Source organism: Haliaeetus leucocephalus, unplaced genomic scaffold (genome assembly GCF_000737465.1).
Source record: "Haliaeetus leucocephalus isolate CR32 unplaced genomic scaffold, Haliaeetus_leucocephalus-4.0 Scaffold450, whole genome shotgun sequence".
Classification (NCBI taxonomy): domain Eukaryota; kingdom Metazoa; phylum Chordata; class Aves; order Accipitriformes; family Accipitridae; genus Haliaeetus; species Haliaeetus leucocephalus.
This window is the reverse complement of record NW_010972886.1, coordinates 7,587,581-7,611,882: the sequence shown is the minus strand read 5'-3', so window position 1 is coordinate 7,611,882 and position 24,302 is coordinate 7,587,581. Positions and strand designations below refer to the sequence as shown.

General features: G+C 36.5%; 1 protein-coding gene across 2 annotated transcripts in view; it reads left to right on the top strand.

The window, feature by feature from the left end:
* GPCPD1 (glycerophosphocholine phosphodiesterase GDE1 homolog (S. cerevisiae)) overlaps nt 1-24,302 on the top strand; it is a 41,698-nt gene that overhangs the window by 2,107 nt on the left and 15,289 nt on the right. The window contains exons 2-12 of one of the 2 annotated variants that reach the window (XM_010574714.1): nt 1,320-1,405; nt 5,725-5,809; nt 6,684-6,768; nt 13,209-13,284; nt 15,123-15,164; nt 16,421-16,544; nt 19,232-19,478; nt 20,568-20,730; nt 20,820-20,952; nt 21,184-21,238; nt 23,189-23,281. In XM_010574714.1, coding sequence (XP_010573016.1) covers nt 1,357-1,405; nt 5,725-5,809; nt 6,684-6,768; nt 13,209-13,284; nt 15,123-15,164; nt 16,421-16,544; nt 19,232-19,478; nt 20,568-20,730; nt 20,820-20,952; nt 21,184-21,238; nt 23,189-23,281 — 1,152 coding nt within the window. In that variant the 5' untranslated portion in view covers nt 1,320-1,356. The remainder of the gene's footprint in view (nt 1-1,319; nt 1,406-5,724; nt 5,810-6,683; nt 6,769-13,208; nt 13,285-15,122; nt 15,165-16,420; nt 16,545-19,231; nt 19,479-20,567; nt 20,731-20,819; nt 20,953-21,183; nt 21,239-23,188; nt 23,282-24,302) is intronic. The other variant, XM_010574715.1, reaches the window with a different exon arrangement.

The following is a 24,302-nucleotide window of genomic DNA, read 5'->3' as shown; positions in this document are numbered from 1 at the left end:
TTGTAGGTGTTTAAACCTCAGACCTTAACTAACTTTCTGATTGCTTGAGAGGAATAAGGATTGATTATGAGCTTTTTTTTTTCTTCCTAATTGGTATCTGATTTTCTTTAGCTTTTCTTGCTTTCAAGGCATTTGTTAAACTGCCTTGTGCCTTTGAAGGCAAGGGCTTGTAGTAGAGCTAATGAAAGGTAGATTTTTCTCTAGTGCTGGCAATTCTTCTTGTTGTCTTATTAAAGCTGTTACTAAATGACTGCTGACCAACATTGTACTGAAATAAAGTGCTTTTGTCCTGTTCAAAAATAGCAACAAAAACATTCTACTTGCTTGGTTTTAAAAAAACAAAACAACAACAAACAACCCCCAAAACCTACAGTAATATAAAGAAATGGATTAGTTGAGAGCATTGCAAAGTTAATTCTGCATAGAATTAGTATGATTATTTTGCAGCCCATGTCCAAAGGATTATATTTGGGTGATGATGGTTAGTCTAGCAACATCCAGACTTGGACTTTAATATGACTACTACTTTCATAAATAATATAAAAGGATAGGTGACATCAATAGTGTTTCTGCTGAAATTGGGAGAGTGGGATTCTGCCAGCTTTTTTCCATCAAGTTACTGTGTATTGGAGGAGGGTAGAAAATTGAAGCAGGATCAATCTTCCAGCTACAGTCCTGGCTACAGAGGCTGTAGGCAGTCCCTTCCTGCTGTGGTGTTTTGGAGACTGCTTGGTGCTTCTAGTTGTTGGTGCTCCATGTGAAAGGGTGGAAGTATTGGTAGGGGAGCACAGTCCAAGGTGATGAACAACTCACTGCCTGTGACAGCAGAGAGCTGTCATCTGTCATGGGTTCTTCCCCTTTTTCCTTCAAGGTGTTAGTGCTTGTCTTGTTTTGAAGAGGATGCTGAAGAACAGTATAGATGAGACAGAAGTTACTGCTTGCCAAAGGTCATAATCTTAAATGTGTTATAACTTCCAGTGGCCTCTTTGGGAGCAAAATTAGTCAAAACAGAGTTTTTTGAAAAATCTCAGCTTAAGACTGATGAATGCTGTATGACATTGATACTTGCATATGGTATTTGATTTGCTAGTCTTTTTCTTGTGCCAGTGTTGCAACAGTGTCTTCTGCAGCTGGATGTTATTTTCTGGGGCTACTGCTGGTTTTAGAGAACTTTCTATTTTTACTGCTCACTCAAACAGTAACATCACTAGTGGCTTACTTCCCTATAAGTGGTGGGATTTGTGTTTCCTCCTACTTAGGACAGCAACAGATGTAATGGAGTCTTCCTGAAATGTAGTATCTTTTTCCTCCCATTGTAGGAGATTTCTACTATCCTAAGACAAAAGTTCTGCAGGTATGACCTCTTCTCAAGTCACTTTTGAAGTAAGAGGACCATCAGTACCAGGTACCCAAATCATGCTTTCTCCTTTTTGTATGGTTTAACTACAAGAAAACTGAATAGAAGAATGTTTAAAGACTGTCTTGTCTTTTTTCTTCAGAGGTAAAAGAACATGTGAGTTCAAATACCAAAATGATAAGTCATTGTAAAATACATGAATTAAGAAATTTCACATAGGAATTTGAAAGTGAGATTTGGGAATTAATTTTTACCTTTTTCTTCGAACAACAATTTCATAGTGTGCTAGAGATTTTGATGCTAACTGAAATGGTTATGATTGTTTTAAAATCAGTGTTCTGTCTCTAGTAACTTTTTATTCCATGGAAACGAGTATTTACATTCTGAACCATGATAGTCAGGCATGCATTGATGTGTTCTGTTTTTTTTATTCTCTCTGCATCCCTGTTGAAGGCTCTCCATAACAAGATGTGACCTCTTCTAGGAGTTCACTAGGACAGAAAGAATATGCAGCTTAATTCGATATTCCATCTGTGCAAAAATGTGTAAAATATATTCCATAATCTAAATGAGGAACACAAGGTGTCAGATCACGTAGAACACCAAGATTTAGTGTTGATAAATTGTGCTTGTTATTTTGACCTTCATCTTCAGGAACTTTGAAGGAAGGTCACCAAAAAAAGTAATTGGTGGTTGCCTAACAGAAGCAGATGAATGTGGGAACACTTACAGATTGGCAAAATTCCTGTTACAGGCAAATACCAGATGGCATAAGTGTCTGTTGTAGTTGGTGGGAAAAAAAATGATATAAACATTTTACAAATTTTGAAATCTGCCCCATGTTAGACCTCTCCTTTGTTTCTCCCGTTTGATTGGGAAATTGGGAACTGAACACTGACACACAATGTGGACAGGAAGCCTTTAGTAAGAAGTAGTGTTTTTATAGCATTCTGGAGAAAACTTTTAAAGTTAAAGAATGAATTGACCTTAGATCAAATGAAGCTATAAAGCACTGGTGTAGCTATACAATGGAATATGGCAAGCCATGCTCTTTTTGCCCCGTTTAGTGTTTCTTCCACTGTTGTGATGGCACTGTCACTAGCAGAGTTGACTTTGGATGTGTAACTTTTTCTTGTGCTGATAATATCTGGAACAAAAATTAGGATTAGGGAGACCTAGATCCTGCCTCACTGGCTGGTTACAAAGAATTACCTGGAAATACTTACCATATCTATAGCATCAAGAGGTGACACAGAAGGTTGCTTCTGCTTATGACAATATTGATGCTGTTGGTTTTGACTGGGGAGAAGAGTTCTGAGATGCAGCAGTGGCAAGATGCAGTCTTGTTAAAGAAGAGAGGTAGGTTTTCAGAGCTATCAGCATTTCTACAAACAGCAAAATTTCCAGTTTATTTAGAAACATCATGTACTGATTTTGTCAGATCACCATGGTGAGTAGTTAGTTGGTGGCACAAGAATCCTTGCCTTTAGTGCTAATGTGCTCTCTGTGTCCTCATCACTCCCTTCCTGTTGATGTCAAAGCCAGTGATTCCAGGCTAACTGGCAGGATAAAAGGACATCACCAGCATAGGAATGATGCTTTGACTCGCTTTCTGTAGCCAAACCACTTCTGGAGTCAGCATTGGTGATGAAGCCCAACACATTGATGTAGACTTTTACATATTTGTGACATGGAGTGCTTCTTTTTGCCTCATCCTAGTGGAAGGAAGAGGGTCACTGAGTACTGGCTGTGACTCCTTTAGGTCTTCATCAGGACACAGTTCCATGCCAAGAGACTGCTAGGTGGCCATAGATTAGCTATTATGAAATAAAAAATGGAGCTTCTAGCTCCCAACTGTACACAAAGATTCTTCTCCAACAGAGTTGGCCCAAGCAGAGAGATTGCAACATCAGTGAGGCTGTTGCAAGCTTTGAGACTGGGCAGAACGCCTGGAGTAGCTTCCTCTGCTGTAGCTGAAGGAGCCTCTGCCAGTAGCAGCATCAGATTTCCCCGGCAAGGGGAGAGGGAGAAGTTGAAGACCCCTGAGCTTGAAACACAAAACCAAACCAAACCCCACTGAGTTTAGAATTGCCTTTGAAAAGGCAGTTCCAGTTTATCATACATTTCACTTGTGCCTGTCCTGGGATAATTTAAGCAGCATTTTACAAATCCTGATTCAGCCTTGCAATGTAATTGTTGAAGTGAGTTTAGGGGTGACTGCACATCTTGTTCAAATGTTGCCTTTTGTGTGTTGTACCTTGCTGAGTGATAAGTATTCACTGGATGTTCACAGGTTTGTTTAAAAAAGAAGGCCAGAAAACTATTCTAGCTAGCTGCTACTAAGAGGAACATAATTTAGATGGCACTTCAGAGATTGGCTGGTGTGTACACTAAGATGTACTAAATGCTGCTATTTTAGAGTGTTATTAGAAGAATTTTAGCTTCTCTTTAGTATATCCAGTCAGAAATTCTAACTATGTGGCATTCAGGTGGTCTTCCCTCCCCCCTTTACCTCCTCCCTGCAAAAACAAACCATAATGTGCCTCAGTACAGAGTGGAAAAAGTAAAGTGCCTGACCGAGGCAATTGTGTGCAATGAATTGCATAGTAAGTATACAGCTGATGTTTGTCTGTGTTTGTGTGCTTACAGTGAGCATCCAAGAAGCTTGATTTTTTTTTTAAATGAATTGAACCAAAAGATTTTATAAAAAAAAAAAAAAGGGATTGTAGTTCAAGATGTTCTTTAAAATTATTTCAGTAAGCTGTTTTTAGGAACAAATTATCTTATTTAATTCCTGGCTTTCGTAGATTTTTTGCAACCCCTGGGTCTGCAGGGGTTTCTTTCATAAACAATCCTGGTGGATCTCATATTAGATTAACCTGTATAGTGGGAAAAAATGGACACAATTTTAGAGGCATAAGGACTTCCTCAAAGCGGTTATTTCAGACTTTAAAGTTCCAGCTATGAGATTTGGCTTAGTAAAAGGTAGTGTATCTTTGTTGTATATAGCTTGCCTACTTTGTATCTTGAGATAATTATGGCTCCAACTCTATTGCTACTGCTTTCCCAGTTTGAGAACAGAAAATCACCATCATAGATGCTTTATTTTGCTTTTGTTAAGATTGATACTTTTTCTCTCAGACTTTTTAGCTGTCAATTTGATCTTTGCTTTTCCTGTTGATGAGGCATGCAGGATAGTTCTGGATATCCTCTCCCCTTTTTCTTAAATGCTTCCACCCCTGCCACCAATTAAGGGACTAATTTGACTTTAGCTAGACTTCCTTATGTCTGCTTTGGTTTAAGGGTGACTTTGTTTGAAAATTTACATTTAGGCATTTTATGTTAGAGGCTGAAGTAAATCTCAGTATTTTTTTAATTACATTTTATTTATAAGTTGCTCAAATACTATGGTAGTTCTTAGATTTTGCATAGCAAGCTTAAAACGTTAAGCAGATGGTGCCTAAATATACTTTAAAACTTCACATTTTCTCCTGCAACAGATTTTTCTTGTGTCTAGAAATATTGTTGAAACCCTGCAAAAGCAAAATACTAGTTTGTCCTTTCCGTTTGTTTTTATCATTGTTGTTGTTAGTGCAGTCATATACATACAGGTTTTGTATTAAAAACAAGAGTAAGTTGCAATGTTAACTTTAACTCCTGGATGTCCCAGAATCAAGCATTCTTGTACTATTGTAATCTTTTGGATTCATTCTTTATGTATGTATGCGTTAGGGTAGACAGTGTGACAATTTCATGGTGGTTTTGTGTAATGTTATGTTTTTATATCCAATAAAAAACTGAAAGCATAGCAGCAAAATTAATTTTATTTCTCTCAGGAATAAAATTAATTGGATGTGTTTTCTTGGGAATAATGCTAGCAACTTCCTATTTGTCTGTGCTTTCTAGATTGTTGGTGTGAATTTTAGAGAATTATGTTTTTAGACATGTATGTTACTCAGTACTGTGTGTCTATAGGTACATATATTTAAAAAATGGACAGTATATAGGAAAAAACTGGTTCGTCTTGACGATAAGCATTTTACAGTGAAAATCTGCCTGCTGTGTTTCCAGAGATTTTTGAACAGTATTACTGCAGAACGATTTGGAAGTCAACCCTTTTAAAGACTGGGGTTGTCGGTAGTCCCTCTCTCAGTGAGATTCTTACAATGGTGAAGAAAATGCTGTTGTAGTTTTGGGTGGGGGGAGAATTCCTTTCTGAACCGAAAAGAGGGAGTTTAGATGGGTGATTCTGGTGTATATGTTTAAAATATTTGAAGGTTTGACCATGTAGGCTGTACTTACTAATTCCATGTAGGCTTGAGTAGTGATGATTGTGGGTTTTTTCTGTTTGTTTGTTTGTTTTTTAGGAGAGGTTTTTGCAATATGTGGGAGCTGCAGTGCTTTGGGAAATTGGAATCCACAAGTTGCAGTGGTCCTCCAAACTGATGATCGGTAAGTTGGGTTTTTGTTTTTTTAATTTGGTCCCTTTGAAGTAGCTGGACTTCTGGAGCAACAAATTTATTCTGGCTTTGAGTTTGTAAACTATTGAGCTACATGTACTGTTAGTAAAACTCTCCAGAATTTCTTGTGTTGCCCTTGCACATTTTGAATGCTTAGGAATGTGTCTAAGAAAATGTTTAACTTGGGTATGCTTTCCTAGTTACAGATGATGTTTCTACCATTGTGACTGACATATTTCAGTAGTTTAGTTGTAGACATTTTGAATAGGAAACAGCTATGGACAATTCTCAGTCCCATAACTATACAGCAAGTTATAGGAGATGTTTATAGTGTTTACTTTCTTCTTAACCGATACAAGTTATTACTGTGGCTATGAGGAGATGGGGAGAAGATTATTTAAAATGGGAATTGCATTAAAACTCTTAAGTGGTTTGTGTGTATATAAACATGAGTGTACATGAAGAAGGCTTCAATGCAGCAGAGGAATTCACTGTTTTCTTAAAATTGTGTCCTGCCTATTGCTGTTTGTATGATGCAGGGCTCACAGGATGTATTTATAATTCTGTCAGTGACTTGCTGTGTGATCTTGGATGAGTCCCTGAATTATTTCATTATGTTTTCCCCATCTGTTAAATGAGGGTGAGAATTCTTGCTCCATTAGAGCACTTCAGATCTGTACATTAGAAAGTGCAATTTCAGTTCCAAGTATTTATTGTGCTTTGCGTGTGTTTGGCTAAGTTACCTTGTAAAAACCTTTCTTGCAGCAATACGCTGAACTTTATTTTAGAACATCACTTAAGACAGACATATGTTGGAGGTGGCTGTTAGGCTGTATTTTGGAACTGTTTTGGTTTTTTTTCCACAGTCAATTATGGAAGGCTACTGTAGAGCTTCCTAGAGGAGTTCCTGTTTGGTATCGGTATTTTAAAGGGTACTTCCTAGAACCTAAGGTATGTACAACCTTTTCTATTTTAAGTTGGCTCATCCCTAGTAAAAAATTCCCTTATTTGAAGTAAAAAGGATTTTCTGAGTTAAACTTGAGTTTTTAGAAAGAAATCTTAAATTGTAACATATGAAACATTAAAACACTTGTGGAAATACAAGCACTTCACTTCTGGAAATACATGACCATATGCTGTTAACTTTATTTTTGTTAAATTGTCTTCTCTTTTACCACTGTTAGTGTTTAAAAAATTCCAGTGATAGTGAAATGCCTGACATTATTATAAAGCTTAAATGATATGGTAAAGTTCTCATTAGTTATAATGGGGCTATAACAACTTCTACAGTTATAATTGAATATGGACTTCAGCAGGGCAAGGATCTCTAGCATGGAAGCAAGCGATAGCAGGAGAAAAATGGTTAGTGTGAGCAGGCATATTTAAATTTGCCTAATCTACTGCAGTCTTTAAAATTACTGCAGATTTTTCAGTGAAACGTGAGAAGTATTAACTAGCTTTTGTGCTGCATAATTAACATATGTTAATCTCTTGGAGTGGAGTGAAAAGGTGAAACAAGGAATGGGGCATCCCAGTGTTTTCTCTAGGTTTGCATATAGGTATTTGCATGAGTTGGGGCAAAAACAACCTGAGACAGACACAGATGTGTTTTTACAGGTATTGATGTCAAAGTTGCATGTGAGTTGAATGTATGTGGCAGTATACTGGTCTTTAAAAATCGTGCTAGGGTAAGGGGGAAGTTCTTCAGACCAGGGATGGGACTGCATCCAGAAAAAAGTTGGACTAAGTTGGGAAAATAAGCAGCTACTCTAACTGTTTTTCTTAATAACAAGTAATAACTGTAAGAAATAACCCATTTAAAGCTATCTTTGCTGTCTTTTTTACTCTGTTAATATCCTGTAGCTATTCACCCTGGGCTTTAGTTCTTCATTGAAATTGGGATTATGAAGGATGTAGCTAAATGTGCAAAGGAGTTATAGAATCATCTGGTCTATATCTTTTAAATATTTTAAATTACTGTCAAGAGCATGTAAATTGTTGTCAGCTGGACTAGCCTTTCTTTCACTGAAAAAATATTTGACAGAGGTATCATCTCAGTGAAGGATACTAATTTTAAATGAAACACAGGTCTGTTTTTTCATTACAGCATGTGAAATAGTCTAATCTGAAACTGATGTTTAAATTGTTATTCTGAGGCAAAAGAAGGGAAGGCCAATAATAGATTTCTTTTTCTGAGGTCAAACTAAGGCCAAAAGTAGATCAGTTCTTACAGCTAGCAGCTCTGATGGGACTCTTACATTTTTTGCAAATGCCCATAAATTTAAAATGTAAGCAATAGCACACTAGAAAAAGCACACTTAGAACAGATTGGCAGAAAAAGTGCTCATAGACAACACAATTTCTGTTTTAACATTTGAAAAAGTTTACGATATGTATTGGTGAGTGTGTTTCTTTAAGTAGGTGCTCTGTATCGTGCACGCTTTATGTACCGTGTGATGCAGAGTCTGCCAAGGTAAGTATAAATTTTATGGAATACCAGCATAAAGAGCTACTGTATATAAAAAGGAGAAAAAAAGAAAACCACCCTACAAAACAAAGTATGTGAATTGCCAGGGTACGCAGTTATCCACTTAGCGGTGTCTAGCCTGTACCTGTTAAGTTCACAGGACTTTGTTTCTTATAACATAAAGTCTTTTGAAGAAAAGAATTCCAGCTACAATGTTTTCTTTCTCTTTTTTGTAATTTTTTTGGAAGAACAATGAAAAAGCAGGATCCCTTCATTCTAACAGGAGTATAATACACAGTATAGTGCAAATGAAACAATGTATGGAGGACTTTAGCATTAACAACTCTGATAAGGAAAAGATACTTTTAAGTTAAACTATTCTGAATATTTTTATTTCAGTGAGTTTTTCATTAGGGATTGCATGTGATTAATCTCCTAAATTTGATAGGCTTGCGGTATGTGATCCCTCAGACACTGTTAACTTTTTATATCGGCACAATTTTGTGTGTCATGGTCTGTAGTAGGATAACTTAAATACATGCGTAGTCTTAAATATATGTTAAAGCCTGAATATATGAATTTGACACCACATAATTGAGTAAATCATGCTGAAGACAGATCCAGCTGAAATTACTGTTCCTTTCCTTTCTATATCAACTGCATCTTTGAAGATGCTTGAGATGGACATGGTGGCAAAGCTGGGGGTGATACATATTTACACAGAGAAATGATAGTTCTCGTATTATTCAAAATATTACTACAGACTAGATGTGAAAATAGATATAATAATTCACATTTTGGAAAAAAACAAATAGGAAAGTATTTTTCTTGCCTCCCTTTAAAAAAAAAGTCATCATTTGATCTCTGTTAAATTATTTTGCTTGAAGAATCGTACAATGTCATGGGAAATTAGGTTTGTTTGCACTGAAGCATTTTGGTGTTGATTGTGGTTACATAAATAGAATATATTTTTTTAATAATAGATTGAAATCTATCCCTACAAAAATTCTATACAAATAAATGAATGTATATACAAAGAACATTTTGCTATAAATTTTGTGCAAGTGTGAACGTTTTAATGATAACAGAAGAGTCATCTTAAGCATTTTAAAAGAAAAGTAAGTACATACACTTGATGAAATAAGACAGTAATTTAAACTATTTTGCTTGAGGTTTGTTCGTTTCTTAAATATAGTCCGGTACCAGTTACCTCACTGTAAGGGTCTTCCCATGTTTTATTCTACACCTATCTTCTGTTGTTTGGGGGGGACGACACACCGAAACCCCCTTGTCTGAATTTAAGTCTTCTGTATGTCGTATGTTTTAGGAGAATGTTTTTTATATGTATTGTTTGTGTGATGCATATTTGAAAACCTTACTAAGGTAAATACATGCCTTATTCTCTTAAGCTATGTTCTATATTTGTTTTTCCAACAGCAAATAAGCATGCAAGTTTAGGGTTATTACTTTCAAGGAAAGTGTGAAATAACTAAACTATCTGTGCATGTAGCAGGACTTTTAAAACTGGACTGGTGAATGTTTTTCACACTTAATTATATTAAGAATATTAATTATAGAGGTTTCAAATGGGACTTAAATTTACTTTTCTAAAATGTAAACAAATCAAATCCATTTAGTGCCTGGAATATAGTAAAAAAAGGTGAAACTTAGGTCTAGGGTCAGTAATTTCTTTAATATTGGAATGCCTTAGAAAAGCTTTTGCTAGACTAGTAACCCATGGTTAACCTTATAAAAACAAAGGAACACCTCTGCTGTGACTGTGCTGATGGCAGATTTTGTATTAAACTGTTACTGGAAATACTAGAGCTGTAAAATCTCTTTTTAGCCCAGGGCTTCCTGGCAGGTGACTTATATGTGCTGTTGCCTTGCAAAGTTAGTTATGATGGCTGAATGGCTTTGGTTGATTGTTTGGTTTTGTGGTTAATTATTGTCTCTTACATGGTACAGAAATCTAGAAAGATTTTTGTCAGAAATCCAGCGTCAGCAGTTAAGTCTTAATTCATTTAGTTGTTCATGTTCTTGAAGTAGATTAATATTCTTGGAATATAGTTTTAAGAATTAAAGTGCAGTTGGATAAATGTAGTTATGTGTGGTGGTTTTACTTTTTTTTTTTTTTCCCTAATGCCTACTGTGTTATGTTGCCTTGGATCAGGAAGTTTGGAACTGGCCTCCTAGATTGTCATTTAAACATCCACGGAAGTGCTTTCATTTTTTTAATTGTACTGAGCACCTAAGCACTTCACGCAGATTGTGGATCAGACTGCTTTGAACCCCTGGAACATTAGGCTACATAGGCATTTTACCCTTAATCTTAAAATTGTCTGATGACTGCTGGGGGACCCCCAGCTTCTGACAGTGTAAGAGAACTTGATTTTTAAAGAAAATTCTTGAATGTCCTTTAAGAGCTTTAAAATTGCCTCAGATGTTCAGCTAATTACAAATCAAGCAACATAATTTTTATGTTTGCTTTAAAAAAAAAAAAATTTCCTGTGTTAGTAGGGAGGAATCCGTGCCATAGTGCCACTTACTATAATCTCAGTGTACTGCCCACTGGGATGCTTGATGTGACATTTGGATAGGTGCCCTTTTAAGACTGTCCTAACAGAGGCTGACTTTTAGGTAACATTACCATACTATGAATATTGATGACACATCATATACTTCCGCTGCAGGCTGATCTGAACTGGGCTGTTCAAATGTGGTCAGTATATGCTACTGAAATTACATCAGTATTTTAACCTCATAGTTACAATGGCTTCTATTACATGTAATTAAAACACTATTTAAATGCCTATAAATGCAAAGACTGTCTGACCAGGCATTGTGAGAGGGCTTTCAGTCATGTCTGCGCCTGTTCTCTAATCTATTGCCCTTTTTCTTCTGGTAGGTTTGCTTGCCTCTTCTTAGTATGGAAAGTGTTGAGGATTCCTGGGATTAAATGCATAATCAGACCACTGTATTCCTTTCAGGGGATTAAATTTTGCTGAGTGTATCCAGCGTGTTGTGCTTACTGTTGGGATGTTACTCAAATTCTCATTCATAATTTTAGAACCTAAAATTAAAATGTACAATTACAGTAGTGTAAGAAATAAACTGGTATTGGTATTTTTGGGGTTTCTACAAGGAAAAACCTTTGCTTACCTTTTGAAGAAAACAGCTTAATCCATGTTAGGACAGGCTTGCATTCCCCAGGTTTGCAAGTTACAAGTTCTGTGTATGTTCATGGGAGTCGCTGCTGGCAATCTTGCAGGCCTGTGTGGTGTTAGGAAACGGTAGCCTCCCTACTTGCAAACACAGGTTTCAGTTTTGAAAACTGAGATTGTGACATGCAAGTGTGGATCTGCTGTGAAAGAAGGGGGAAGAAACTTCTCATTATTTACTTTTCCAGAAGTCCATAAGAGTGATCATTGTGGCAGCAGTGAGAAGATGAGAATTAAAACTGCCCTATAACAGGAATAAACTGAAAACAATAATATCATCTTATTTTATTTGTATTTACATGCATTCTATCTTTAAAGCATAACTTTAAGCATATGTATTTTATTCTGACATGACCTTTAAGTATAGATGCCTCTGAATTCATTAGAAAAACTGAATTGCTTTTAGCCAAGGCTCACAGAGCAAACCTATCTTGCTGAGCACTTTTTAAATATTTGGTGTTTGCTGTTAACTCATTCAAAAGCATAGTAGATTAAATGTGTTTGATATACATCAGGAAATCCCATCTGCTGCTAGAGAATTTGAGTGAGCTGTAAGATAACAAAGCATTATGGTACTGTGTAATTATACTGCTGAATTGTCTGGAAGTCCCTGTTGATCATCTATTTAAACAAGAACCTGAAGTACTGGGACAAGTTGGTGTTGAAGCTTATATGACTCTGGCAATAGTAGCAAGTCTTTTTGGAAATATGAATTACTCAGGCCCAAACCACCAAAATGATGAACTGCAGCTATTTGACAGTGGCTGTTATGACTGGTGGCAACAACCACACAATGTTAAGGGAAACTTCTTAGGGTGGCTGAGCTGGGAATCAGGCATGTTCTTTCTGTTGGTTACCTAAAAGCTTTAACTTAGAAAGCTATTTCAAACTGAAATCATTCTGAAGGAAGAGATTGAGTTACTGTTCTGACTATCTGTCTGAGTATTGGCTATGTTTGTCAACAAATGTAGTCTTTTGAGGGATAGTAATTTTTTTTTTTTTTTGTGAAAGAATCTGATTTATCTTGCTTCAAATGAAATAGACTGCAGGGGCTTTGCTGCTGGCTGATTGGGAAAGCAAAAATTGAGGCAGCAAAATTCCAAGTATTTATGTTTTCATTAGATGGTAAATAATTTCCTATTCTGTACCACAACTAAAATAACTGGGTTTTATAGACTTTGAATTAGTCAAGCAAATTTTGAGGGAGAACCCACCCCTGCAACTGTTAACTGCATAACTAGATGGTTGAGTGCTGTTTGGAATTAGAGATGTGGGATATGTTTTTTCATAAATTGTTGCTGTAGTATCTTAAGAAAAAAGCAAGCACACTTAATGAGTTCAGAGACACTTTGGTTTTTTGTATTAGAAGGAAACTAAAGTAGTTCAGCGGAGTAACTGTAAGCAGTAAAGATTTAGTAACTCCATGTAACATCTCCACCCTGTCAGACTTTGTCACAAGTTTTGTCCTGTGTATACCTGACGCATCAGATAGCGTCATCAGCAGTTGCAGGGGTAAGAAACAAGCCTGATCTGTTTTCTTTCTTTTTGATTCTCTATTCTCTCTCTCTGTCCTTCTCTCTTTCTTCTTCTTTTTCTTTCTTAAATCTGGAAGTTTAATTCACAACCATCCCAAACAGCTACATGGGTAGAAGATCAGATATAACAAAAGAAATTATTGCAGACATTTAACTTTTAAATTACAGACTATCGATGGTCCCTGCGAAGTCATAGTTCACACGTGGGAGACTCATCTACAACCACGATCAATTACCCCTTTAGGTATGGGCATCAACTGCATCTGTTTGAGGCATATGCATAAGATTGCTAATATGCTGCACATTGGTTTAGAGGGATTGATAACTATAGTTTTAAGATACTTAAGTTTATTAATGTGTTGGAGGTATGAACTTTTTCTTTGCACAACATGGGCCTTACTCTCAAATATATATATAAATAAGTGGCTTAAAAATGGAGTGGATGTGAAATTCTTTGCTGCCACCCTTAATATTATGTGTTGTTTTATTAATTTGGAATTGTAATAATTTTCTGTAAGTTTAATTCTTTGAGACTAAGGATCCATATTTTTTCAGAGAAAATGTGGGGAGGGGGGAGGGTGTGAAGTCACTGCTGTTTTGATCTAAGTACTATTTCATTAGTAAAATTTTAAAGCAAAAATTCTTAATTAGGCTTCTTTACGTAAATGGATTAATGTAAATAGAAACATGAATGGGCTTACTTACCTGGCAGTTTAGCAGAAATTTATTTTGCTGGAAGAAAAGGTGGCATGCAGACTTGCATACAAGTTCCTAATGCTTTTCTGAACAGGGAAAATGTTTGTTTTTTAAGAGTGACTGAAATAACCTTTGAACGTAGCTTGTAATTTAGATCTCTTATGCTGCTATGGGATGGCATGTTTTATGCGCTGTTTTTTCTAGGATATGAAAAATGTTATTTCTTCCACACTTAGGAGTTCACATATATTAAATACCTTCTGATTCACTGAAAAAGAGGTCTTTTAGAAAGAAGCTGGTATTAAAGAAACTGTTTGTTAATCATGAATAGTACCATGATCATGTCCCGTCCTGTCCTGTCCCCCCCCCCCTTTTTTTTTTTTTTTTTTTATTTCAGTTGAATTAGTTGTGTTTCTATTCTTGTAACAAGATTATGTTTCTGTATTTGTCAGTAACTGATTAGGGAAGCAGTCTACCCTCTGCTAGGGTCTAGACTTTATCTCTAAATTTGGATAACTTCATTCCAAATAGTTAGGATTTTTTTTTTCCCCAAGTAGTACCCTATGCATCATAAGCAGTCTTTAAGAAAATGCAGCAAAACCAGGATGTTAGCACTTGGTCATTATGATCCTAAATTGTTGCCTGTGGTTATTAAAAATTGAGGGCAGGCCCATAATTCTTAGAAAAAAAAATGGGATTAATGGCTGTAGAGACAAAATTTTGTTAAGATTTATGTTTTGAGAAATGTATAGTTTTAGACAAGTGCAATTCTGTTAATGCTGGTGAATTTACTTAGTGCCTTAAGATTTCAGTTATTAAAACTGTGGAGAGGGTGAGGATAAAATTGTGTGAAATGAGTGTTTTGAATATTTTGTCCTAGGTTGGTTTCTGTCACGTGGGCAGAATAAGCATTTTAATTGTGCCTAACTTGATTTAGAAGCTTTAACTATAAATGTGCAGGAGGACAGCTTTCTTGTGTGTTTACAAGAAACTTTAATGTCTTTAACACTAACAAGAAAAGCATCTTAGATTCTAGTAGGATGTAGATATTATCAGCAAGTTACTTCAGCAAACTAGGAAATTATGCAACCTTCTTGCTTTTCTCAGTTCAGATTACTTTAGGTAAAACATCTTATGGCATTTTGTGTGTTGATTGTTTTTTCTTGCAGAAACTAAGAAAAAGCAGAAATTGGGAAAAAGCTTTATAGAAGGTTGCAATAAACATGCTTATTATTCTTTGTCTGTTTCAGTTTTCCTACTTTTTTTATTAGATGTACTTTTTAGAAGTGAAGTGGAAAAGTAGAATTAATTTAAATTGGCAATGATTCTTTATAATGTGAATACTAATTAATTTCTTTCATTCTTTTCCCCTCCTTTTAATTCTAGAAAATGAAATTACTATTGACGATGGATACTTTGGAATCCGTAGTAAGTGAGATATATTGACCTTTACTCTTCACCACATATTTAATTTTAACAAGGTTAAGTGCTGTAGTTGAAAAATATTTGAAATACTAAGTTTTGACAGGAATTGCCTGTAAGTGATTGTTTTCTCTGCTTATATGGTTATTTTTGTATCCAGCATTTGTGAATTCACACTCAGGCTGTAATCCTTTCTAATGTTAAAAAAAGACTGCTAGGAACAGTCGAAATATTGTCAGTGTGCTGGTGTTAAAGGTTGATGCGAACTTTGGATCCTGAGCATGTATTTTTGGAAATACAGAATAGACTTAGCTTTCTCTTAAAACCTAGCCTGAAAAAACTCTTTGTGCCTAGAAAAATATTATCACTTATACTAAATTTACACAATCTGCCTCTTCGGTTAGACACATAACTGCCAAAACCTCTCATAAGCTCAAACCTCATGTTGTTGTGCATGCATGTGTCTCACTTTGGGCAGTTCTAACCCACCTCTCACTTAATGCTCAATCCTGTGCTGCCTAAGGTAACTCTTTGTCATGTCTCATGCATCTTGTCTTAAAGCTTTTCCATTTTTCTTCATATCTTCATCAAATGATAGGTTTTGCTAGGAACTCTTCAACACTGTGGGGTCTGCTTCAGTGCCTGGTCTGGTGGCTTGTGCTTTCTGGCCATCCTGCTTGTAGGCTTTCCTTGTCCTGATGGTGAGGTTGAGGATTCTCCTCCATGCTTTGTTTCCCCATCATATCTGTTACTGTGTCCTGTCCTGCAGACTTATACTGCTTTACTGGCATTGATTATGATGAGCTAATTTTACACCTGTATCTCAAGTTGTGTATGAATCTTCAGAGTTCTATCAGTGTTATTCCATGTATTGAGAGATCTCAGGGCAAGGGAATGTTATGTCTACCTTTGGAGACTTAACTTAGCCCTTGATACTGTAAATAAAATTAACACTGGAATACTTAGTGCTCTCCAGTTTATGTGTGAAGCTGGCAAGGATCATCATTCCTATGTAATTCCCTTAAAAGCCAGCAAACAACTGCAGTATCTGTTGTCTGTTCTGGGTAGTTCAGAAAAGACAGGTGAAAGGATGTGCTCAACAATTGCTGTGGAAATACTATTGAATAAGGCTGGTGATAAGGAGGATTGTCTGCAAGATGATGTCAGAGGAATTGTATTTATATTTTTATACATTAAACTGTCTAGAGCTCCCTAAAACAAGTTATCAAAGTGTCTTCTACTTCTTGTTTAATTTTTGATAGATGGTATTGAAACTGTGGATGCTGGGTGGCTGACATGTCAAACAGAAATAAGATTACGTCTGCATTATTCTGAGAAACCACCTGTAGTGATATCTAAGAAGAAATTTAAAACATCAAGGTTTAGGTAAGAACCTGCTCATCTCAGTTTGCAATTTCTCTCATGTTAATTGTCAGTACTAGTGATTTTTTTTTTTTTTTTACTTAATGTAGCCTTTAAATTAATTTGGGGTTGCTAATAGGGGTGTACTGTCAGGTCAATTTCCAAGTATTTAAGCACTCTGTAAAAATATGGTGAGAATATCAAATCAGTGGTGTGTTTCAGTTACCTCATTTTATTATTAATGTAGTGTCAAAAGAGTTTCTTCTGTTTTAGTGAAGGAAGACAGTCAAACAAAACTATTCTAGTTTCACTGCTGACAATTTTCAGCTCTTGCGTTTCTGATAGTTATTAAGCTATTAAATATGTGCTATCACATCTGCTTTATACAAGTTAAGCAGTAGGTAACAGGTGTCTTTCACAAATACTATTCCATATTTGCCTTGCTGTTCCCTGCTTCTTGGGTGGAACTGTAATGTTCTTAAGTAGTTCTCTGCTGTTAACTTTCAGAGAGTTTTCTTCTTTGTTCTTTTTTCTTAACCTGTTGAAAAGAATGGAAGTGGAAGTTGGGGGAAAGGAGAAGGCTTCCAGGTTTTTTGTTGCTTACTACTTTTTCTCCTTAGCAAAGTAAACAGCCCTCTCCATTTAGTATATGGTTAATTCTCTGCTGGCATTACAGATTTCCAGTCAATGTCGATAGTGGAGATAATAGCATTCTCTAATCACTTCTGTTGCTATTTAGATCAGTATGATGTTTTTATCTGCAGAGGTGTCTCAAAAAGCAGGCATTATTATAACTATACAGTTGACTGACAGAAGTGTGTATCTTAGTCCTGATGTTTCGAGGACTGCACTATTGCGCCTAGTGTTTGATCGCCTTCCCCTCTTGAATTTCTGGGATCTGGAGTTTGCTCTCTCTTCTCTTCTCTCCCCCTGCCCCTTTCCTTCCTGCCTCCATTTTTTTTGGAGCTCTGTGGTTGCCAGACTTTATCCCAGCATATATCGTTTTACTGTGTGGTGTAGGCTTGTTTTCTGCATCTTTCACAATCTTTTCTGGGGGTGGGTGGAGGGAAGAGTTGACATGTATAAAAACCTCTCCTCCTTAACTAGAACCTGACATGTCTGAATGCATGATGGTTATTACTACTAACAATCCTCAGCAAAAGTAGTTTTTCACAACAGCAATTTTTAGATAGTACATTAGCCATGTGTTACTCTTACCAATGGGGAAGAAGGGAGCAGGAGTGCTCAAATCCTTTGACAGACTAATGGTGTTTCTCCCAGTCCTAATCTTGCATACAACCCATCTTCTTGTTTGGAAAGGATTGTGGTTCCCTGTTTCCTTTAATGGAAAACATTTAAAAAAAACCCAAACAATTTTATATTTAATTGCTAGAAGTCAGATTTTGAGCTTGTAACATATGAGCAACTTCCAGCACGCTGCTATCAAAGTGATTTACAGATCATTCAGATCATGGAAGTTACTTCTGTACTGTGGGCCTTATTTTGATGGTCTGACACTTGATTAATTTTTTTTTTTTACCCCTCCCGCCCCTCCATTCCAAAGCCTCTGATGAGGGGAAAGTTTATTTAGTACAACATTCTTCAGGGAGAATTAATACTTATGTCCTGTTCTCTAGAGCTTTGCTATTTTTCCTTTTGTGTTGTATCAGGTAAAGAGAAGCCTGATCCTTGTCTAAATTAGATGGCTGAAATCCAAAATTGATAAGCTGGATGCATTCACTAGATACCGTTTTCCACTTCTGCCTAAAAAGTTGGATCTGCCCAGGTTGTTTTTGTCACTGTCACTTGCTATGGCAGTGTCATTTTTCAAGTTTGTGAAGCATCTGTGTTGTGACTTTTTTTTTATGAGGGTATTAGGAATGTGGACTTAGTGTAAAGGATTTCTATGATTGTAATTGTTTCTTTGAGATATGTCTTCAGTTTTACTAGTGAATTGGCATCTAGCTAAATGACAACTCTTTACCCCCTCTGCTGCTTAGATGATTCAGAAAGGGATTACTCATGTATGCTTCTATCACTGGCATAATTCATTCTGTGTGGAAGGTTTGCTCTGTATAATAATGAGTTCTGAGTCTTATAGAGAGGCTTATTCTTCTCAGTCCAGGGTTTTTCATAAATTGCGTTCAGTTTACTTTTAAATGATCATTTAGGATTTCTCAAGGTACTTACTAATTACTTCAGGGTATCTTGTTTATATCTAATAGAATACATTTATCTGACTTATCGGTGTTCTAAGAGGCTTAAAGTTGTGTGTGTGCACTTATCAGTAGCCACCAATGTCCAGGTATTGATCCTGATGATTACTGCTACTTTCAGTGCTTTTTATTATTCTTTCAGCATTGTAACAGCATATGTTAATCTGTGGAGAAAGGCTGTCTATTTGGCAGCACAAATCGTTAGTTTGGTGGAGTGCTGCTTCTCAGATGACTAGTACAATTTTCACATTTACCCAAGTTCCAGTCTTAGAAGTGACTTGAGCACTTAAATCTGACTAAGATTTAGACAACAGCTGCAAACTCTGACTCTTGTGAGGGCCTGCTGTGTACAGTGCTGTCCTGTAGATGGTGGTGTTGAGAAGAATTCTTGTGTTGCATGAGCTTCTGCTCGAGCTTCTTTTCTTTCGGATTCCTTAGTGTTTCCAAAGACACTCCTGTGATTTAACCATTTGTTTTGTATTTCTGGTTGAGTAGAGTAAAATTGACTCTAGAAGGGCTAGAGGAAGATGAAGATGACGAAGAGGGCCAAGAGAAAACATCCCCTACTGTCCCTCAGAAAATGGCAAACACTGTGGAGTTCTCCTTAATAAGTAACAACGAATATAAATGTCGACACTCTCAGCCAGACTGTGGTTATGCTTTGCAGCCAGACCGATGGCTAGAATACACGATACAAACCATGGAGCCTGATAACTTGGAATTAATCTTTGATTTTTTTGAGGTATGTCACTTTACCACTAAGAAGCAACCCCAGTCTGCCTTTGGGAGTTAGAGTCAATTACCGTGAAGATTTCACTGTTGGGATAGGGCTATTGCCTGATATTCTTGATCCTTCTAGACTTGTGTAAACAAGTTATGAGACTATTGGCTACTACCCCATTCTGCAGGAAGGTTTTGTGAGTCTTCTCGATATGGCACACAGTTTTGCAGTTTTTGCTTATTTAGAAGCGAGTACAAATTAGACTCAAATCTTAGTGTGCGGTACTGCATGTAGTTAGGTTGGCTTGATTTTTATCCTTTATCAGAGCTAAGTTTTGCTTATCTCTCTTGAGCATGAACGATGTGTATATGAGCTAGTTACATTACAATTATTTGATATTAATTTTTAAGTTATAAACAAAAGAGATTTCTCTGAACTATGGCAAATTAAAACTGGTTATTTGCAAATTCTGGCTACTACATTTGTTATTTTGCACTTTTTTTTCCCCGTGAAAGATCTTAATATTCCAAGTCCTTTTTAAAGGAAAACAACTTTTGTCTCTTCATACTGTTTATGCACAAGAAAGTTTTAAGCATTCTCTCTTTGATCTGAAAATGCCCTTAAGACCACTTATGCTCATAATTGTAGAGTGGCTACATAGTTCCTGAACTTGACTATGGTCAGGTGCACATTCTGCATGTTAGTTGCCCTCCTCCTTCCCTGCAAATTAATACAAAATTATTTTAAGCATATATATTATTCCAGTTCATCTTTGTTCTAAACATGACTGAGGCTTTTTAGAAGACAGACTATTCCATGCATGGAATTTTGATCTGAAAAGCTTATCAAATCTAAGTTTTCAAAGACAAATGTACATGAGTTTTGTAGATTTCCATCGACAGTTTCATATTCCTGATTGTAATTTGCAACACACTGTTAACATTAAACAATTTTTAGCCTGACATTAGTGTTTTCTGTAACACACAAAAAATTTGTTACATCAGTGCCTATATATGTATCTTCCTGAGGAGCAAGGAAGAAGAGTTTGTTTAGAAATCTCATGTACAGATAACAGTAGGTGTTTTGGGTTTTTGTTTGTTTTGTTTTTAGGAAGATTTAGGTGAGAAAGTAGTGCAAGGTGATGTGCTCCCAGGTCATGTAGGTTCTGCCTGCCTCCTGTCATCCACAATTGCTGAACTCGGAAAGAGTGCTGGAATTCTTACACTTGCTATTATGAGCAGAAATCCAAGGAAGACAATTGGAAAAGTTAGAGGTACAGTAGATTCAAGCAGATGTAGATAACTTTACTTGAAGTCATCCATTATCTATTGACATGTGAAGCATTTGGTATTTTTCTTGTAGTGGACTACATAATAATTAAGCCGATCCAGGGATATACTTGTGATATGAAGGCTTCATATGCAAAATATTGGAAACCAAGAACAACTCTAGATGTTGGACACAGGGGAGCAGGAAATTCTACAACAACAGCTAAGTAAGTTCATTTGCATTTTAATCTTGGGGGGCATTATGTTTAGTTTCACTGACATCAATTGAGGAAACAGACAGTTTAAAATAAAAAGCTACAACCCGTAATCATTTAAGTCACTTCAATATCAAATGTGGGTGTTCTCTAAAACAAAGACTTCTGATTTTTATTTCTGCTGTTTCAATGGACTTTTGTGCTATGCTACATTTAACAAACCCTTTTTCTTTGTTATTTCAGACTTGCTAAAGTTCAAGAGAACACTATTGCCTCTCTGAGGAACGCTGCTAGTCATGTATGTACACATATTTGCATGCACATAGTACTTGTATAGTTAAAACTAGCTTGGCTTGTATGCTTGATTTCCATGATTCAATACAATGAATGGTAATTGCACTGATCTAAAATTACATCAAATCACCGTGGAAATTCCCTGAGAGATAGGAAGGGAAGTAATAGCTAGATTAGACTCTCCTCAAGTTCCTCAAAAAACCCAACACTTCCATCTAGTATGTTCTGGTGGTGTTCTAATACAGGGAAAAATTTAATCTCAACTCTGCAGAGACATAGGCTTGCAATAATTTTGAACACACGAATAAAATACTGGCTCTGCTAGAGTCTGTCAGCATACTCTCAGGTGGCAAAGGTCTTGTTCAGGGACTGCTGAGTACCTAAAATTAGTGTCCAAAAATGAGACATGGGAGCTGAGCTGGTAGAATAAAACAATCCTTTGTTCCAGTGCTTGCTACAATGAAGACTTGGAATCCTAAGATTAGTCTTTCAATTTGGGAGATACTAGCTTCAGGTGCTTAAATTCTGTGATTGAGGTGGTCACTTTTATTTCTTCCATTAATCTCTGTCGCTGAGTGATCCATGATAAGATTGATCTAGACAATCTAGTGAGGTACTGCAGCAGAGTAGCTGGAGTCAGAAGCACATTCAGAGATTCCTTGTTTAGCTCCTGTTTTCACAGTGAAGAGCTGTGGTTAGTCACATAAAGATACTGCTATGATATCACCTGCTGCTTAACTTGTGATTAAGCCTAAGCCTTTTCAGGTACTTCTTCACTAATGTAGATTCTTACCAAACATCTTTTGAAGCTGTTAAAGGGATGGGAGCGGAATCTGGAGCATTATTTTTACTGGCTACTGATTCTGGAGTACTGTACTCCCCAAGAGTCATAGCTGAAAGCTTTCTCTTGTTTGGAAGTCAGAGTATGATTTGAACACAGTGTCTGGAACATGCGCTGGCTGCAGAGCAAAAGAAAACTGCAGCTACTAAATTATCTTTTTGAACAGTAGTTCTTAATTTCTGGGTAGACACCGCAGGTTTATAGACAGCTTTTAAAAAGCCCATGAGAAGTATGCATTGAGGCAGAAATTTACCAAGAAGTTGTCAGCATCGTCACCAGAAAAGTACTTTCAACTGTTTGCAAATTGAAAAGGCTGAAAGCTACCACTCTAAAAATATTTCTGCTGAGAAGAGGGCTGTAAAAAGCCTGTCCTGTTTTCTTTCTGTACTGATTGAAAAAGAGTATGCAAGTCAGGATGATAATTTGATGAATGGTATTCTTGGAGGCCTTTCAAAGAAATGATTTACAGACAATCAAAATAACTAAAATTGGTTCTGTGTGCTGCTTTATCTCTTTCTTTCTGGCCCTCCCTCTTTTCAAAAAGATGGTACTTAGCGTTCTTGTTTGAACCTCCTTCCTTTTTAAGGTTAACAAAATAACATACAGTTGAAAAGGACGGGAATACTGGACGCAGCTATTTCTGCTCTCACGTTACAACACACTACTACTGTGTTATTCACTAGTGACTCCAGAAGCTCCTTAGTATATGGAGTATCTCCCTGAAGCTTTGACAATTTATAGCAATTGCTTGTCTCTTGGTGGGGAGGAGGGAGGGAGGGCACCACAAAGGCATCTATGTTTAAAAACATCATCTTAGCCTTTCTCTGAAATCAAGTTTACAATACTTGAATGTTACTCGAGGGTTTACAAGATTAAGCAAGCTATATATATTGGAGCTGCATTATGGTAGTTAAAAGACTTTCCCATATGATTTTTCTTCCATTTCTAATCCATTTTTGAGTATGATTTAACTGGTAACAGCCAGTTGCCTTCAACTTCTGGTTGATGTCCAGGACCTGTGAATACTTTGTAACTCATCTGCAGTTCTGTAGTCCTTGTGCATAAGTAGTTAATGGGTTTTTGTTTTGTTCTGTGTTTTTCAATTTTCTGTAGGGAGCAGCCTATGTGGAATTTGATGTACATCTTTCTAAAGATCATGTGCCTATTGTATACCATGATCTCACATGTTGCATGGCCATGAAAAAGGTAAAGATGATGATATCTATATTTTATTTTTAAATGTGACCATTCCAGAAACTAAAATGCCATGCTCTCATAGAAATAATTTTGGGAAATCAAGGGATGGAATGGGAATAAATATGCAGCATTACCGTGTGTATAAAGTAGAGCAGGGAAGTTGAGTTTTTCCTTTTGATGTTGTAGCAACAGCATTTCAGATGCATGGTTTGCGACTCTTGTAGTTATTTCTTAGCTTTTTTTTTTATTTATGGTTTAGAGGAAAAATGCAGACAACTACTATATTCAGTAGCACCTCTGGGACTCTCTTACACTGTCAGACTAAGAACTTCTGGTTGTGTCTTTTTTGAGGGAGAGTTAGTGTGAGTCTCAGCATGACTTCTCACTCCTGCTGATACTTAAATGTATACTTCTCTCAAGTAGTTATGTACTCATAAAAACTCTAGGTCAAACCAAAGTCTACCTTGTTTGATACCCTAGTAGTGGCCAGTAGATGAAATGCAGAAGAAACAAGGCTCCCCTTCATTTAGGGAGTTTGATTAGCCACAAATGGCTTGGCTTCTGTTGGTTTTTCTAACTCTTTCTTTAAACCTTTTTTACTTCAGCATTTTGCGCTGTCCTTTAGCTGTGAGGTAAATAATATACTCCATGTCTCATGGGGACAGTAAGTGGGGCTGTGAAGAACTGCTTTTGGATTGCTTGGTGGAACAGAAGGAAAGGAGGCAGAAGTTCTAGGAGCAGGAAAATGGCTCCTGAAAGCAAGCATCCTATTCCTTTCCTTGCTTACCTCATGAAGTTGCAGTTGTTCCTTCTTTTTTAGCCAAAACCTCTTTTTTGTTGTTTTTGTAAGCATCCAGAGTACTATAAGAAGCAGTGAACAGTACTATTACTCATACATACAGATAAGCATTCCTTTAAAAGGTGCTCTGAACAGTCCATCACAATACGTCTTAAAAACCCAAGTTTTATGAAGCATAATAATTGAATGTCTTCATAGAGTAAAGTGACATTAGACTCCTCAATAACGAGA